We start from the raw sequence: 16,275 nt of genomic DNA, 5'->3' as shown, positions 1-16,275 counted from the left end.
AAGAAAATACAAAAAAAAATAAAAGTAGAAAAAGTAAGAGATACAAAAAATCAATAATGAACCTTTCTAGCGCAGCGGAACCCCTCGACAACATTCCGCTGAAAAGGCAGCGCGCGAAATTCCAAAATATTTTTTAGAGGTATGTAACTTTGACACATTAACAAGTCCAATATAGCAAATGAAAGATAAACATCTTGGTAATCTACCCATCATGTCAGATTTCAAAAATGCTTTTCAGCTAAAGCACAACATATGATTATGTTAGTTCAGAGCCAAGTCGAAAAAACAGCCATTTTCCAGCCAAAAATAGGAGTCACAAAAAGCAGAAATATAGATAAAATGAATCACTAACCTTTGATGATCTTCATCAGATGACACTCATAGGGCATCATGTTACACAATACATGTATTTTTTGTTCGATAATGTGCATATTTATATCCAAAAATCTCAGTTTACATTGGCGCGTTACATGCAGTAATGTTTTGCTTCCAAAACATCCGGTGATTTTGCAGAAATATTCATAATAAACATTGATAAAAGACACAAGTGGTATTCACAGAATTAAAGATAGACTTCTCCTTAATGCAACTGCTGTGTCAGATTTTTAAAAAACTTTACGGAAAAAGCATTATCTGAGAACGGTGCTCAGAACCCAAAACAACTATTTCTGCATAGTGCATCTTTAAATCTTTTGTCTTGCCCATTCACCCTCTTAATGGCACACATACACAATCCATGTATCAATTGTCTCAAGGCTTAAAAATCCTTCTTTAACCTGTCTCCTCCCTTTCATCTGCACTGCTTGAAGTGAATTTAACAAGTGGATTCACCTGGTGAGTCTGTCATGGAATGAGCAGGTGTTCCTAATGTTTTGTACACTGTGTATATCACAGATGTCAGAACAAGAACACAGTGAAACAGTATTGTAACAAGATGTTTGAAGAACTTGTCGGTTCAACCCCATCACTCCAACCGTAAGATAGGATGTTTTTTTATTTATTGTTGCAGTTCAGTTTGACAACCTGTGTGTTTAGTACCCTGTGCTCTAAATGTTGTAGTGTCAAGGGCAATAAAGGCCCTGTTGGGACTAAAGATCTCTGAGAGGGCCGTCGGCCACGTTACACACAGACTGGGTTTAAATAATATTTGTTTTCTTTCAGACACTTTATTCGTGCCTGGCACAATAGAACCAATCAAATTGTCCCAAAATGTTCAACCATGCCCAACTGGCACTGCAGGCAGGCTGAAGCAAACGCTCAACGTATTTGAATAGCAAACCAATACTACTTGAACCCAGGTGATGTACTAGGAAAGAACAATAGAGAGTTGCAGAGTGGCAGAGGCTCCATTATACAGGTTAGGGATAAAACAGGGCAGACTCTTGGGAAAGAGAGAGAGAGAGGGACATGCAGTGCAGCACACACACACACACACACACACACACACACACACACACACACACACACACACACACACACACACACACACACACACACACACACACACACACACACACACACACACACACACACACACACACACACACAACACACACACACAACGGCTCTAGGGACAGGCACTGTCAACATGCATCATGACATTAATCCTGCTCAGAGATAGAGGGAGGGAGAGAAAAGGAAAGGAGGAGAAGGTAGCATGGGGAGCTACAGATAAGGAGAGGCGAGGTACAGAGGAAATACACACGCATATCCATGTGACAACCAACCAAACTTCCTTTGAGCATCCAACTAATACCCTTTCCTGTAGTGTGTGTGTGTGTGTGTGTGTGCCTGTGCCTATGAGCGCACCTTCATCTGTGCATGTGTGCATGTGCCATTGTCTGTGTTTGTTTGTGTGTGTGTTTCTGAGTTCATACTATATGTGTGTATGTTTTTGTGTGTGCATGCATGTACAGTGCATTATCCTCTCTAGGGTATGTGGGACGCTAGCATCCCATCTGGTCAACATCCAGTGAGGTTGCAGAGCGCCAAATTCAATTACAGAAATGCTCATTATAAAAATTCAGAAAACAAAACATATTTTACATAGGTTTAAAGATTAACTTCTTGTTATACCAACCACAGTGTCATATTTATAAAATGCTTTTCGGCGAAAACATACCTAGCCCAGAACATACCTAGCCCAGAACATAGCCCAGTTGACAAATTATTACAAACAGTAACCAGCCAAGCAGAAGCGTTACAAAACTCAGAAATAGAGATGAAATGAATCCCTTACCTTTGATGATCTTCATATGGTGGCAATCAGAAGACATTCATTTACTTAATAAATCTTTATATCCAAAAACCTCAGTTTTGTTAGCGCGTTTTCTTCAGTAATCCACAGGCTCAAACTCAAATCCAAATTGTAATACAAAAGGTAAACAAGAAATGCACATGCGCCTGAAAAAACTCTGCGTCACGTTAGGGTCCACTCGTTCAGATTGGTCTTACTCTCTCATTTATAAGACTACAAGCCTGAAACGATTTCTAAAGACTGTTGACATCTAGTGCAAGGCATAGGAAATGGAGTCCTAAGTCAATGGATACTGTAATGGCATTGAATAGAAAACTACAAAAACAAAAACAAAACTACTTCCTGAATGGATTTTTCTCAGGTTTTCACCTGCTAAATCAGTTCTGTTATACTCACAGACACTATTGTAGCAGTTTTGGAAACTTTAGAGTGTTTTCTATCCAAATCTACCAGTTATATGCATATAATATCTTCTGGGCCTGAGTAGCAGGCCGTTTAATTTGGGCATGCTTTTCATCCAAAATTCCGAATGCCGCCCCCTACCCTAGAGAGGTTAAGAAAGTATTTAGACCCGTTCCCTTTTCCTACATTTTGTTACCTTACAGCCTTATTCTAAAATTGATAAAATAAAATAAAAATCTTATCAATCTACAAACAATAACCCATAATGAAAAAGTGAACACAGATTTTTAGATTTTTGTTGCAAATGTATTAAACATGGAAATAAGGTATCTGTTTTTTTATAAGTATTAAGACCCTTTGCTATGAGATTCGAAATTGAACTCAGGTGCATCCTGTTTCCATTGATCATCTTTGAGATGTTTCTAAAACTTGATTTGGAGTCCACCTGTGGTAAATTCAATTGATTGTACGCGATTTGGAAAGGCACACACCTGTCTATAAGGTCCCACAGTTGACTGCATGTCAGAGCAAAAACCAAGCCATGAAGTCAATGGAATTGTCCATAAAGCTCCGAGACAGGATTGTGTCGAGGCACAGATCTGGAGAAGGGTACCACAAACATTATGCAGCATTGAAGGTCCCCAAGAACACAGCGGCCTCCATCATTCTTAAATGAACAAAGTTTTAACCACCAAGAGCTAGAGCTGGTCACCCGGCCAAACTGAGCAATCGGTGGAAACAAGACTCTATTGTCTGATGAAACCAAGATTGAACTCTTTGGCCTGAATGCCAAGCGTCACGTTTGGAGGAAACCTTGCACGATCCCTAAGGTGAAGCGTGGTGACAGAATCATGCTGTGGGGATGGTTTTCAAAGGCAGGGACTGGGAGACCAGTCAGGACCGGGGGAAAGATTAACGGAGCAAAGTACAGAGAGATCCTTGATGAAAACCTGCTCCAGAGCACTCAGGACCTCAGACTGGGGTGAAAGTTCCCCTTCCAACAGGACAATGGCCCTATGTACACAGCCAAGACAACGCAGGAGTGGCTTCATGATGAGTCTCTGAATGCCCCTGAGTTGCCTAGCCAGAACCCGGACTTGAAACCGATCTAACATCTTTGGAGAGACCTGAAAATAGCTGTTCAGTGACGTTCCCCATCCAACCTATTCTTTATAAATTAGTAAAAATGTCTACAAACCTGTTTTTGCTTTATCATTATGAGATATTGTGTGTAGATTGGGGGGGGGGTGTAATGGGCTGTAATGTAACAAAATGTGGAAAAAGTCAAGGGGTCTGAATACTTTCTGAATGCACTGTATACGTTTGTGCTGCACAAGTGTGTGTTATTTGCTCATGTAATTCTGTGTCACCCACCAGCGTGGGCGAGAACATTCTGGATGACCTGCTGTCCCGCATGGAGCAGTATGCCACCAACCTGGAGGAGGTGGTCAGCGAGCGCACCGCCCAGCTCCTGGAGGAGAAGAGGAGGGCCGAGGGCCTCCTCACCCAGATGTTGCCACGGTAACACACTCCCACACACACTTGTCTCCTTTCGGTTTCGATGCAGATGAGGAAAGAAGGTTTGTCGATTGTAAACGAGCAACCTTTTAAAAAACAAATCTTCTGTCTTTATTTCTCTCTTTGTGTCTGTCTTTCTTTTTTGCAGTGTTCATGTCTGCCTCTCCTTTGGCTAGCAGCCTGTCTTGTGGAAACCTGGGTGGGGGTGGATGACAACATAATCTTGTGTATATGAAACATCAGAGTATCATTGTCCACTTTTAGAAGCAGTGCGAAGTTCATGCGATCCCTCCATGTTTGTGTGTGTGTATGTGTGCGAGTGCTTCTGTCTGTCTGTGTGTGTCTGTTTAGATTTGGTTTCTGTATTTATAGATCGGTGGCTGTCCAGCTGATTGCTGGGAAGACGGTGCGGGCGGAAACCTACGACTCTGTCACCATCTATTTCAGTGACATCGAAGGATTCACCGCCATGTCAGCCAGTCTCACGCCAATGCAGGTAGTCAGATGACCTTGAACTTCTTGTCTCCGCACACGGAAAGGGGAACTAGATCTCGAGGGTGCATGTGTCTAAAATAGGGTTATAGGGCTCTGGTCAATGTACTGCACTTTATAGGGCAGTGATATTCAAACTATTTGAACAGCGGAGACCTGGGGACTCAGATCTCATTGCACAACCTTAAAATCGATACATTTAGATTTTTACATCAACAAATAACCTTCAATTCAATGCATTCTCAAACATTTTTGTATATTGCCCCATACAATAACATGTACTCTTGTTCTCCCTAAATTATTTATATATATATATATATATTTATATATTTTTTTTATTTGGCGACCGCACTGCAGTTCCCCCGCGACCCCATGAGGGGACCCCGACTTTGAATATATATAGGGAATAAAGTGCCATTTGGGACACAGACTTTAATTAATTAATATAGAAAGATGAGAAGAGCTACAATGCCTTCAGAAAGTATTCACACCCCTTGACCTTTTCCATATTTTGTTGTGTTACAACCTGAATTTAAAATGGATTTAACTGAGATTTTGTGTCACTAATCTACCCCATCGTTACTTATGTTTTTAGAAATGTTTACAAATAAATTAAAAATTAAAAGCTGAAATGTCTTAAGTGTCAGTAAGTGTTCAACCCAAAGTCCAAGTACTCAAAAGTGGAGCTGCAGTTTTTGTGGTAGGCTTTCGCATTGGAGAGAGGTCTGGGAGGGAGCACTTGTACTGAAACGGACATCAGAACACAACTTAAGACATTATACATTAAACGCATTAAATAATACATTAAAAACACATGCATAATGCATTTATATCACATCGTAAGCCATTCATAACATTAAAATGCATTCGTAACACATTTCTAAGACATCAAAAGACATTCGTAACACATCAAAGACATTGCAGAAACGCCGTTCTCTTTTATTTGAACAGCAGCTGAAACAGGATACATCCTTCCTCACATTAAGCTGGTTTTTCTGTAGCTTTCTCCATGAAAGATTAGTACCCTTTTCACACGATTGACCGACCCGAATGGTACTGTGCTGGCTGGGACATTTTCTTTTCACAATGTCCTTTCCCACACAGTTCCGAATCCAGTATCTATGCTTTGCTCTTCTCAGTAGTGTCTGTATAGATGCACATACTGTGCATCTCAAACATCCCATCTAATGCCATACTTTTGACCAGAACCCTATGGACACTAAATAGAGAATCCGGTGCCATTTGGAACGCAGGAATTGGCTGTAGTTAAACGATACTGTAGCATACTATGATAGACAGTGTATTGATATTTCCCCTGGGGGCTGATGCTATTACTGGGTCAGTCACTTGTAACCTAAGGTGTCAGACTCAAACAAAGAGTGGAACTGACGCATAGACGCCTGATATTTCTGGATGTAACACACACAGCTGCATCTCAGCGGAAAATGTTTGTCACCTCCATGTATATTTCTGTGTGTATGTGCATTAGCGGTGCTTAGGTCAAATCTATGGGGATGCCAAGCCAGTAAAAAAAGCCATATTACAACCTATGTTGTGGTGTCTGTGCCGTTTGCTCTATAACCCATTAGTTCATATGCCACCGTGATACACAATGAGGCCGTGACAACAAAAAGAGAACAGTCACACAGTGGAGGAACAGATTCAACTTGAGATACGTCACAAAACTGGAGAGCAACATCTGTCCGGTGAAGTCCACCAAGCAAATACTGCATTTAACGAACAGTTATATGACCTGTAACATGGTCAAGCAAGTTCATGTTTTCGACAGTTTACTTCAAAGTATTCAGACCCCGTGACTTTTTCCACATTTTGTTATGTTACAGACGTATTCTAAAATGGATTTAAAAAAGATATACACTGCTCAAAAAAATAAAGGGAACACTTAAACAACACAATGTAACTCCAAGTCAATCACACTTCTGTGAAATCAAACTGTTCACTTAGGAAGCAGCACTGATAAACAATACATTTCACATGCTGTTGTGCAAATGGAATAGACAACAGGTGGAAATTATAGGCAATTAGCAAGACACCCCCATTAAAGGAGTGGTTCTGCAGGTGGTGACCACAGACCACTTCTCAGTTCCTATGCTTCCTGGCTGATGTTTTGGTCACTTTTGAATGCTGACGGTGCTTTCACTCTAGTGGTAGCATGAGACGGAGTCTACAACCCACACAAGCTCATCCAAGATGGCACATCAATGCGAGCTGTGGCAAGAAGGTTTGCTGTGTCTGTCAGCGTAGTGTCCAGAGCATGGAGGCGCTACCAGGAGACAGGCCAGTACATCAGGAGACGTGGAGGAGGCCGAAGGAGGGCAACAACCCAGCAGCAGGACTGCTACCTCTGCCTTTGTGCAAGGAGGAGCAGGAAGAGCACTGCAAGAGCCCTGCAAAATGACCTCCAGCAGGCCACAAATGTGCATGTGTCTGCTCAAACGGTCAGAAACAGACTCCATGAGGGTGGTATGAGGGCCTGACGACCACAGGTGGGGGTTGTGCTTACAGCCCAACACCGTGCAGGACATTTGGCATTTGCCAGAGAACACCAAGATTGGCAAATTCGCCACTGGCGCCCTGTGCTCTTCACAGATGAAAGCAGGTTCACACTGAGCACATGTGACAGACGTGACAGTCTGGAGATGCCGTGGAGAACGTTCTGCTGCCTGCAACATCCTCCAGCATGACCGGTTTGGCGGTGGGTCAGTCATGGTGTGGGGTGGCATTTTTTGGGGGGCCACACAGCCCTCCATGTGCTCGCCAGAGGTAGCTCGACTGCCGTTAGGTACCGAGATGAGATCCTCAGACCCCTTGTGAGACCATATGCTGGTGCGGTTGGCCCTGGGTTCCTCCTAATGCAAGACAATGCTAGACCTCATGTGGCTGGAGTGTGTCAGCAGTTCCTGCAAGAGGAAGGCATTGATGCTATGGACTGGCCCGCCCGTTCCCCAGACCTGAATCCAATTGAGCACATGTGGGACATCATGTCTCGCTCCATCCACCAACGCCACGTTGCATCACAGACTGTCCAGGAGTTGGCGGATGCTTTAGTCCAGGTCTGGGAGGAGATCCCTCAGGAGACCATCTGCTACCTCATCAGGAGCATGCCAAGGCATTGTAGGGAGGTCATACAGGCACGTGGATGCCACACACACTACTGAGCCTCATTTTGACTTGTTTTAAGGACATTACATCAAAGTTGGATCAGCCTGTAGTGTGGTTTTCCACTTTAATTTTGAGTGTGACTCCAAATCCAGACCTCCATGGGTTGATACATTTGATTTCCATTGATCATTTTTGTGTGATTTTGTTGTCAGCACATTCAACTATGTAAAGAAAAAAGTATTTAATAAGAACATTTCATTCATTCAGTCTTCCCGTGGACTGATGAACATCAAGGCTTTTAACGATACTTTTGTAATCCTTTCCAGCTTTATGCAAGTCAACAATTCTTAATCTTAGGTGTTCTAATATCTCTTGTTCGAGGCATGGTTCACATCAGGCAATGATTCTTGTGAATAGCAAACTCATATTTTGTGAGTGTTTTGTTATAGGGCAGGGCAGCTCTAACCAACATCTCCAATCTCGTCTCATTGATTGGACTCCAGGTTAGCTGACTCCTGACTCCAATTAGCTTTTGGAGAAGTCCTTAACCTAGGTTTTCATATACTTTTTCCAACCTACACTGTGAATGTTTAAATTATCTATTCAATATAGGCAAGAAAAATACAATAGTTTGTGTGTTATTAGTTTAAGCACACTATGTTTGTCTTTTGTTGTGACTTAGATGAAGATCAGATCAAATTTGATGACCAATGTATGCAGAAATACAGGTAATTCCTAAGGGTTCGCATACTTTTTCTTGCCACTTGTAACTTCAAATTCTCAGGCCAGTGGCACAATTGATGAATTTATGGTTAGATCGGAATCTCTGTCATAATCATTGGCCTGGACAGAGAATGAAGTCAAAACCACAAGGCCAAATCCACATCTCCATCTATGGCTTAGGAATAGGCCGATTTAGCAAGCTAGCTAATGCAGGACATCAACACAAGCAGACCAGAAACAGACACGTTTTTTTGACCATTATGATGTTTTGCTTAGGATGTGATTTGATTGGTGTGAAGCCAAATCCAAACTGACCTCTCCTGGGGGTGATTTGCTGCGCCAGGACAACCCACAGTTGAGCTCACCTCAATGCTGATTGGCTAATTATTTTATAGATTTTTTTCTCAAGGGAGGCCAAATGAAAATGATGAACACACAGAGAGATGAAAGTGAAATTATTATCAATACATTTTTATTGATCAAATATTTGAGGAAGCTTGGCTTCCCTTGGAACCATGAATACACACCGCTGTGTGTGTGTGTGTGTGTGTGTGTGTGTGTGTGTGTGTGTGTGTGTGTGTGTGTGTGTGTGTGTGTGTGTGTGTGTGTGTGTGTGTGTGTGTGTGTGCATATATAGGATCTTAATTTGATCACCATGTTGCAGAAGAACTACCCTAACTTGTGTATTTGAGGTTTAAAAAGGCTACTGAAGTTTGTAATCAACCCCCACAAAAATGTATATTAATTATAATCTGCATAATAATTCATATTTTTGGTTGCTGCGGGATTATTTTCCTGCTGTAGTGAACTGGCTCAAATTAAGATCTTACATCTGTGTTCATGCATGTGGGATGAGACCGAAAAATTCCTCAATGCTGAAAGTTTCTTTCCCTTTAGGTGGTGAACGTGCTGAATGACCTGTACACGTACTTTGACAATATCATCGACCACCACGATGTTTACAAGGTAGACCAACAATCCACAGATGTAGGATCTTAATTTGATCACTATTTTGTTGCTGAGAATGTTCCAGCAAAGCAGGAAATGCAAACTTGTGGTGTATTTGAGTTTTTAAAGGGCTTCTAAAGTTTGTATTTCCACTTTGAAATTTCAGACTTGATTTCCCCTAATGAAAAATGTATCAACCCCTACAAAAATGTCCATTAATTATAATCCGCATATTAATTCACATTTGCTGAAATTAAGATCCTACATCTATATTGCTTGTTAAATGGTTTCCATGTGTTTGATGCCATTCCATATCTCCGTTCCGGCCATTATTGGGAGCCGTTCTCCCCTCAGCAGCCTCCTGTGCTGTATAGATTGTAAATGTACTGTTCAATGTGTGTAATGTTGTATGCGTGTAATATGTCTGTTTTTACCTTTTTACCATGTAGGCCAGAGCGCTGAAGTCTAATTGTCATTTTGTGAAAATAAAATGATCTTATCTCCTTGATCTGAGTGGGAACGACATGGACTACTGTCCCATCAAAATGGATGACCTTTACCATCCTCTTTTTCAGGTGGAGACCATTGGCGACGCGTACATGGTGGTATCTGGCCTGCCCATTAGAAACGGGGACGACCATGCGAAGGAGATCGCCCGCATGTCTCTGGCAGTGGTGCGGGGCATGAGACAGTACAACAGTCCACACGTGCCCCAGCAGCAGCTCAAAGTCCGCATTGGACTCCACTCAGGTACAAATCACATCCTAAACTAAGATAAGCTGTAGTCTTAAGGATAAGAAACACCCTAACGAACGTCGGCCATCCGCAGTAGATCATCTGCTGGGTTTTTGATGAAGTGTGGCGATTTCATCATGTAGAATCGTTGGGAAATGAACAGGAAATGTTGTTTTGTGGTCAGAGGCGATAGGACAGCCAACCGCTTCGAACTGTTCGCCAGCACACCCTGTTTTGGCCTTTAAAAATCTGTCTCTCAGGTCCATGTGTGGCTGGTGTAGTGGGACTGAAGATGCCCCGGTTCTGTTTGTTCGGAGACACAGTTAACACTGCCTCGCGGATGGAGTCGCACGGCTCACGTAAGCTCACAGCATGACTTTCTTATAACTATCAAAAAATGTCTCCCTTCATTCAAAAGGTCTACAAGGAAAATATGCAAATCACATACAAAATAGAGGCTTTTAGGAGTTAAAGCTGGAGTGCCTTCACTGCCTCGAATGAAATATATATATTTTATTGCCAAAAAAGGAATATCATTTTTATTTTATTGCCTTTCATCCAAAGTGCACCCTTCCTAATACTCTGATAATGAACCCTGTATGCTACAGTAAGAAGCACTCCTACTACCACCAACCATTCTCTTCAGGATTCATTATGTCTCTGCTGTTCTCAAAGGTTCTTGAAACCACTGCATTCCCGAATTGGTGCTTTTGCCAAAATCAAAACCTAACATTCCGTGTAGAGGGTCGGCACTCCAAAAAGAGAGTGGCTATTTGATGATATTTATTCATTTCAAAGGTGACAAGAGTAAAACAAACATTTTGGCTGTAAGGTCATCGTCAGTGTTTGTGAAAGTGTTTTATTGTCCTCTTCAGCATTGAAGATCCATGTGAGCAGCTCCACTAAAGCTCTCCTGGACACATTTAGGACATTCCGCTGTGAGCTGAGAGGAGACATCCACATGAAGGTACAGGAGCTCACACATAAATATCATAGAGGGACACTCTTCACCTACACACCCACAACATCCTGCTCTTAGGCCTACCTCTAAACCACCATCTCTGACATCAGCGAAATGAAATCATGGTTTCAAAAAGAATGGGTTGTCTTTTTAGGTTGTGACTTGTGAGCATAAAGACACATTTCCTGTGAGTTAATGGACATTAAAGTACATCTTATCGTACCTTATCTTATATCATTAGTGATATAACCAGGGGTCGTGTCCAAGTGAGGGGAAACGATTCTAAAAACTCTGATGTAATAACCTGATACAAATATGTTTCCCCTATAGCTTGGTGAGATGGCTTTAGGTATATGCACTGGTTCAGGCTAACAAAGCATATACAAGTAGACCAATTCCGCTAGGACTTTGCAGATCATTCTGTAGATGGAGAAGAAGATAAATCCAAATTAAACAAATGGGTTACTGCTTTTTGTATGACCCCTATCTCCTCTAATTTGTATCTATTAAGGAGGATGCATACAAAGCATGCAACATGTTTGTGAAGTAGCGGCCATTTTAGTTGATTGGCCACAGCTGGGGCATGGGATAAAAATAAGTTTGGCTGCTTTTGACAGATTTTTATATTGAAGGCAATTTCAAAGTTTGTCCACTAAAAATGTTCCCTCTCTTTGTTTTATTGCAGGGGAAGGGGCTTGTGAGGACATTCTGGCTTTTGGGAGAAGACCAATGAAAATGTTATGTTTTCAGTAATTTGATTTGGTCCGTCTCTCAGGAGTAAAGATCAAATCTTAAAAATAAAAATCTGATATACAGTTGATGTCGGAAGTTACCGTACACTTAGGTTGGAGTCATTAAAACTCGTTTTTCAACCATTCCACAAATGTCTTGTTAACAAACTGTAGTTTTGTCAAGTCGGTTAGGACATCTACTTTGTGCATGACACAAGTCATTTTTCCAACAAATGTTCACAAACAGATTATTTCACTTATAATTCACTGTATCACAATTCCAGTGGGTCAGACGTTTACATAGACTAAGTTGACTGTGCATTTGAACAGATTGTAAAATTCCAGAAAATTATGTCATGACTTTAGAAGCTTCTGATAGGCCAATTTGAGTCAATTGGAGGTGTACCTGTGGATGTATTTCAAGGCCTACCTTCAAACTCAGTGCCTCTGCTTGACATCATGGGAAAATCAAAGAAATCAGCCAAGACCTCAGAAAAAAATTGTAGACCTCCACAAGTCTGGTTCATCCTTGGGAGCAATTTCCAAACGCCTGAAGGTACCACATTCATCTGTACAAACAATAGTACGCAAGTATAAACACCATGGGACCAAGCAGCCGTCATACCGCTCAGGAAGGAGACGCGTTCTGCCTCCTAGATATGAACGTACTTTGGTGCGAAAACTGCAAGTCAATCCCAGAACAACAGAAAGGACCTTGTGAAGATGCTGGAGGTAACAGGTACAAAAGTATCTATTTCCTCAGTAATACAAGTCCTATATCGACATAACCTGAAAGGCCGCTCAGCAAGGAAGAAGCCACTGCTCCAAAACCTCCATAAAAAAGCCAGACTACGGTTTGCAACTGCACATGGGGACAAAGATTGCACTTTTTGGAGAAATGTCCTCTGGTCTGATGAAACAAAATTAGAACTGTTTGGCCATAATGAGCATCATCATGTTTGGAGAAAAAAGAGGGAGGCTTGCAAGCCGAAGAACACTATCCCAACCGTGAATCACGGGGGTGGAAGCATCATTTTTTGGGGGTGCTTTGTTGCAGGAGGGACTGGTGCACTTCACAAAATAAATGGCACAATGACGAAGGAAAATGATGTGGATATATTGAAGCAACATCTCCAGACATCAGTCAGGAAGTTAAAGCTTGGTCGAAAATGGGTCTTCCACATGGACAATGACCCCAAGCATACTTCCAAAGTTGTGGAAATTCAAGGTATTGGATTGGCCATCACAAAGCACTGACCTCAATCCTATAGAAAATATGTGGGTAGAACTGAAAAGGGGTGTGTGAGCAAGGAGGCCTACAAACCTGACTCAGTTACACCAGCTCTGTCAGGAGGAATGGGCCAAAATTCACCCAACTTATTGTAGGAAGCTTGTGGAAGGTTACCTGAAACGTTTGACCCAAGTTAAGCAATTGAGTGTATGCAAACTTCTGACCCACTGGGAATGTGATGAAAGAAATAAAAGCTGAAATAAATCATTCTCTCTACTATTATTCTGACATTTCACATTCTTAAAATAAAATGGTGAACCTAAACAGGGAATTTTAACTTGAATTAAATGTCAGGAATTGTGAAAAACTGAGTTTAAATGTATTTGGCTAAGGTGTATGTAAACTCCCGACTTCGACTGTGTTTGTATGTACTGCAGCTTATTTCCATACATTTTTTTGTGGTTGCAATCTGTAGTTTGAGTGCATTGTCAAGGATCACTGAGCAAATGCTTCTTTGAAAAACAGACGTAATGTCAACGCTATCACCATTCCGACTCTTGGATGTTGTGTAATGTACAGCATTTTCTCTACCTTTTTATGGTTTTTGTATGGCTTCTTATTTATTGCTTCACCTTTAAAGAGCCAGCTCTATTCACTAGAGTTGTTATATATTTCAACATTATTTTATACACAGTATATCTTTTTCAAATCTTATGTAATCACAAAAAAAAATCACTATATATATATAGTGTTATATAAAAAAATATATATATAAAAAAAAATATATATATATATTTTTTCACAAATGATTGATGTGTGAGACTCTATGTGATCCACTACATTTCTCACAACATTTCTTTGTTATGGACCAATTTGAATAGTTTACGCAACTAATGAAGCTCTTCTATTGAGCAGTGATAATGGTCATTTCACTCTGTACCAGAGAGATAAGCTAGTTCAGCTTAGTTCACTTCCTAAACGGGTGCAGCCTGTGTCAGCACATTTGAATGGGAAACATTGTTTATCATTGTTTTGACTCAGTGGCAGATCGTTTAAGGAGAGCTCAATCGTTAGGACTAAATTAGACTTGACAATAACAGGCCATTCAGGCCATTGACCACACAAGCACACACACACACACACACACACACACACGCACACTCACTCCCCTACTCTTCTATCAAGTACCTACCTAGGACCAGCTTGATTATTAGGGCCACCGCTAAAAGCTCTGGTGAGTGCAGTCTCTTAATTATCGCCTTGAAATGGCTTTGAAGATTGGATCTTAATGTTGCTTCAAATTACAGTTGTTGAAATGAACTTTGTTTGATGCAACATTCTTCTCTCTTGGCCTTCGCTGCTGGTTTCTATGCGGCAAAACAGAATAAAGGACTTTGGTCCTGTCCCATGTTATTTTGGTTTCTGTCAACGGGGTTTCATCTGACCATGCATCACCTTTCAAGACTCGTGATTTCCCAGGAAACGAGTAACTGACAACAAAATGAATCAATTTATTAAAGAAGATCAAGGAGAAATGTAAACTGATCAGCCGGGAGGTTTTGAGCTTGCCAGTAGTTAGAGAGTGCATACAGGGAAAACAACAATTAGAAATGGCATTCACTGTTCAGTTGTACACTAGATTTGGCTTGCGTTTTGGATAGCAGCCGGATGCTACATTGAATACTATGGCAAGTTAAGATCATGAAAGCTACTATGTGACGTCCATAGACCATTTCTAAAGGGAAAATGACTCATAAACTTTAACTTCCTGGTCCTCCTTCCTGTGATTGCCTTCCCTGAAATGGGCCGCTTTCCAAATGGCACCCTATTACCTCAGCCTATAAATTGTAAGCACTATGTAAGGAATCAAAAGTAGTGCACTATATAGGGAATATAGTGCCGTTTGGAACACAGACATAGTCCTACTGATGCAACTAAACTCCTAAGTCAGCGTTTCCAAAACTCGGTCCTGGGTACCCCAAGGGGTGCACCTTTTAGTGAGGGAGGAGGGACAAAAGAGAGACAGATAAAGGTTAAAACCCTTACAAAAATGACTCATAACGGATGGCTTTAAAGGTTGCTCTGCATGCTTGAAGATTGTCCATTGAAAAGGTGATCCTAGTGTGTCATAGTTTAAGGTTCTTTTATTGATCTAAAATGCCAGGCTTTGTATTTGTTAAAGCACTACGTTCACCCTCAGTGTGACTATTTAAAGGTGGCCCACTTGGACAGTTTTCTTTCTTGTCTACTGTTACGGTCGAGTCTGGTCAGGTCTCAAACCTTTATTAAGCAGTTCCCAAAAATATTTTTGATAAATGTTTTATTTAACATGAACCTTTAGTAAACTTTTACCCCCCTTTAATGTGTGTTTTTTGATGTGTGTTCTTCAGAATATATACAGTATGTTAATAGGGAACATTATTGCACCAGCTATTGTTGTTTAGAGACGAGGACCAGTCTTCTGCTATCCTTGATTCAATACAGGTTTTTAGTCTGTGGAGTTGACATTTCATACGCATTAGGTGTCGGGTGGCACAGTACATCTAGTGCTTCCGAAATGGCACATTATTCCCTACATATCCATAGGGCTCTGGTCAAAAGTAGTGCACCATGTAGTGAATAGGGTGCCATTTGGGACACAGCCCCAATAAAACTATTAATAATAAGTACATGGCAGACCTTTAGCAGTTAGGAAATGTGTCACATTTTGTATGATTGGATATTATGGAAGTGTATCAAAGGAACGACTGCGGCTTAGTCTGCATGCAGCACTGTATTAAAAGATTGCGTTTTAATACACACACATGTCTTATTTGAAAGCATCCCGACTTCGTTAAAGGAACGCAGATGAGGTGAATGAATTGATCCCTAATATACAAACTCATGAATATTGAATTGGTCTCCATAGCAATAGCAGTGAAATAGGATATGAAAGTATAATTATGCACAGGGCTGAGATGGGTTTGACAAGCCTCAAAAGACTCGTATGAAGTCGGTGCAGCCTCTTCTGCCAACTTTTGTCTGTAGCGTCCGAGCGGTTTGGGCTACACGCAAATATGACCCCTCTTTCGGAGTCAGTCTGAGACGCTCACGAACATGATGGTGTTCTCCACAACCCTCACATGACTCGTCTGAAGGTTCCAATACCAGTAAA

General features: G+C 41.3%; 1 protein-coding gene across 2 annotated transcripts in view; it reads left to right on the top strand.

Moving 5' to 3' along the window:
* Positions 1-13,918, top strand: part of si:dkey-37g12.1 (atrial natriuretic peptide receptor 1) — a 29,921-nt gene extending 16,003 nt beyond the window's left edge. Inside the window, exons 21-27 of one of the 2 annotated variants that reach the window (XM_035789341.2) lie at positions 4,037-4,180; positions 4,550-4,673; positions 9,413-9,481; positions 10,039-10,213; positions 10,459-10,557; positions 11,074-11,165; positions 11,845-13,918. In XM_035789341.2, coding sequence (XP_035645234.2) covers positions 4,037-4,180; positions 4,550-4,673; positions 9,413-9,481; positions 10,039-10,213; positions 10,459-10,557; positions 11,074-11,165; positions 11,845-11,892 — 751 coding nt within the window. In that variant the 3' untranslated portion in view covers positions 11,893-13,918. The remainder of the gene's footprint in view (positions 1-4,036; positions 4,181-4,549; positions 4,674-9,412; positions 9,482-10,038; positions 10,214-10,458; positions 10,558-11,073; positions 11,166-11,844) is intronic. The other variant, XM_052464415.1, reaches the window with a different exon arrangement.
* The last annotated feature ends 2,357 nt before the right edge of the window (positions 13,919-16,275 follow it).

Source organism: Oncorhynchus keta, chromosome 16, assembly GCF_023373465.1.
Source record: "Oncorhynchus keta strain PuntledgeMale-10-30-2019 chromosome 16, Oket_V2, whole genome shotgun sequence".
Classification (NCBI taxonomy): domain Eukaryota; kingdom Metazoa; phylum Chordata; class Actinopteri; order Salmoniformes; family Salmonidae; genus Oncorhynchus; species Oncorhynchus keta.
The sequence above is the reverse complement of the archived record's forward strand: the minus strand, read 5'-3'. Positions and strand labels throughout refer to the sequence as shown.